We start from the raw sequence: 2,290 nt of genomic DNA, 5'->3' as shown, positions 1-2,290 counted from the left end.
TACGAACCGGCTTCCGTTTCATTTGTTTCTTCCTCCTGCTCCGATTAGACTTAGAATAATTCTCCCTCCTTCGTATATTACCTTCATCTCCCTGCTGGATTTCACTCTTTCTTCCTCATTCTCTCCCTTCCTTCCTTCCTTCCTTCCTTCCTTCCTTCCTTCCTTCCTTCCTTCCTTCCTTCCTTCCTTCCTTCCTTCCTTCCTTTCTTTCTGCCCTCTTTCGCCTTATTTATTTTCAGAGGCTGCAGGAAAACGGATTTTGCCTTATTTTAACCTCCCCCTTTTTCTTCTTTCTCTGTTTTTTCTCCTTGCACAGGTGGCTTTTGCCGGCGGTGGCAGAAATGAATGAAAGCGTCCCCTTGAATGAGACTGGGGCTCCGGCACCTTGGATTCAGAGCAGCAGTGGCAATTCTTCACTGGAATTTTCCTCCAAGCTCCCCATCTTTATCCTCAATCCTTGGGATATTATGCTCTGCATCTCGGGAACCATCATTGCCTGTGAAAATGCCATCGTGGTGGCCATTATATTCTACACTCCCAATCTGAGAACCCCAATGTTTGTGCTGATCGGGAGCTTGGCCACGGCAGACCTCTTGGCTGGAGTTGGCCTGATCCTTAATTTTGTATTCCAATATGTGATCCAGTCAGAAACCATCAGCCTTATTACCGTTGGTTTCCTAGTTGCCTCTTTCACTGCTTCTGTGAGTAGCTTATTAGCTATCACAGTAGATCGTTATCTTTCTCTATACAATGCACTGACTTATTACTCTGAGAAGACTGTTTTTTGTATTCATATGATGCTAATCATCACCTGGGGGGTTTCACTCTGCTTAGGACTATTGCCTGTCCTAGGCTGGAATTGTATGGAAGATTATTCATCATGTAGTATTGTCAGACCTTTGACCAAAAGCAATGTGACTTTGTTGTCTGCCTCCTTCTTTTTCATTTTTATCCTTATGCTCCACCTGTACATCAAAATCTGCAAAATAGTCTGTAGGCATGCACATCAAATCGCACTCCAACAGCACTTCTTAACTGCATCTCACTATGTTGCAACCAAAAAGGGAGTCTCTACACTTGCTATCATCCTTGGGACCTTTGGAGCCAGTTGGTTACCTTTTGCTATCTACTGTGTCATTGGAGATTCAAACTACCCTGCGGTGTACACTTATGCCACACTTTTACCTGCTACCTACAACTCCATGATCAATCCCATAATTTATGCCTACAGAAACCAAGAAATTCAGAGGTCTATGTGGGTTCTTTTCTGTGGCTGCTTTCAATCCAAAGTGTCCTTTCGTTCAAGATCCCCCAGTGATGTTTAAGTGACTTCTCCCTCTGTGTGGGTTTGCACAAAGTGACAATTTTCAACTTTTTGTGAATTACAGTGCCTGGTATGAACCAGATCCATGTTGTGAAATTGTTTTGGGGGGAGATGTTTAAACAGTAGCACTTTATGTATGTGTATTCTTGAGAATGTGACAGGTCTGGAGTTTCTGGTTATGTGAAACTAAACTAAAAACAAACAAAAAACCATGGATGTATACAAGATTGTACATTGTATTTGTGAAGTGAAGGCATTCCAAGACTGCATAATTATAGCACTTTATTTTTAGCTGCTGAACTGCCAAAACAGTATTGCCATTTTCAAAGGGCAAAGAGAGAATGAAAATAAGTGAAATGTTGTCTAGTTTGGGATGTGAGTTTTAATATATTTTGCTGCACAGTATTGATAAATTATGACATTTTGTATACAAATAAACAAATTCATTACATTTTTTCTTCTGTATTGAACTGTTTTAATGGTTTTAAAAACACCATCAATGTTTTGCACTGCTTCACCTTTATTTACAAGAAACATTCATTGGGTACCTTTACATAAATTCTTTACAAAAAGAAATCATATCATAAAACAAGGAAACAAAATAAAACTATTTTGTTTGTTTACTTTCTGGTAAGTAGTAATTTATTTTCCATTAAAAGAAAAGAACAGCAAAGCAGCTTTAGAATACTCACTAACTTTGCTTGCTGGAAATTCCCAGCTTTAATCTTTGTTTATATAAAATATAATTAATAATAAACATAATTTTCCAGAAGGGTAAGGAGAGATAAAATACCAATCTTTGAGTTCTTGAAAGCCTGTCACAAGGAGGAATGTGTAGATTTATTCTTCATAGCTCCTGAGAGTAAGACAAGAAATACTGGGTGGAAGTTTCACAGAAAGAGAGCCAAATTCAAAAGAAGGAATTTCCTGGCTGTGAGAGCTTTGGGCAGAGAGCAGGCTGCCTCC

At 39.3% G+C, this 2,290-nt stretch overlaps 1 protein-coding gene across 1 annotated transcript; it reads left to right on the top strand.

The window, feature by feature from the left end:
* Nucleotides 1-332: 332 nt before the first annotated feature.
* On the top strand, nucleotides 333-1,325 carry GPR6 (G protein-coupled receptor 6). The gene has a single exon (XM_058163866.1). The coding sequence runs from the start codon at nucleotides 342-344 to the stop codon at nucleotides 1,323-1,325; it is 984 nt and encodes a 327-aa protein (XP_058019849.1). The 5' UTR covers nucleotides 333-341.
* The last annotated feature ends 965 nt before the right edge of the window (nucleotides 1,326-2,290 follow it).

The sequence above is a fragment of the Ahaetulla prasina genome, chromosome 1 (genome assembly GCF_028640845.1).
Source record: "Ahaetulla prasina isolate Xishuangbanna chromosome 1, ASM2864084v1, whole genome shotgun sequence".
NCBI classification, from domain to species: domain Eukaryota; kingdom Metazoa; phylum Chordata; class Lepidosauria; order Squamata; family Colubridae; genus Ahaetulla; species Ahaetulla prasina.
The sequence above is the reverse complement of the archived record's forward strand: the minus strand, read 5'-3'. Positions and strand labels throughout refer to the sequence as shown.

Bases quoted from the DNA above. Each gene is read 5' to 3' on its own strand.
- GPR6 (XM_058163866.1), top strand. From the start codon at position 342: ATGAATGAAAGCGTCCCCTTGAATGAGACTGGGGCTCCGGCACCTTGG.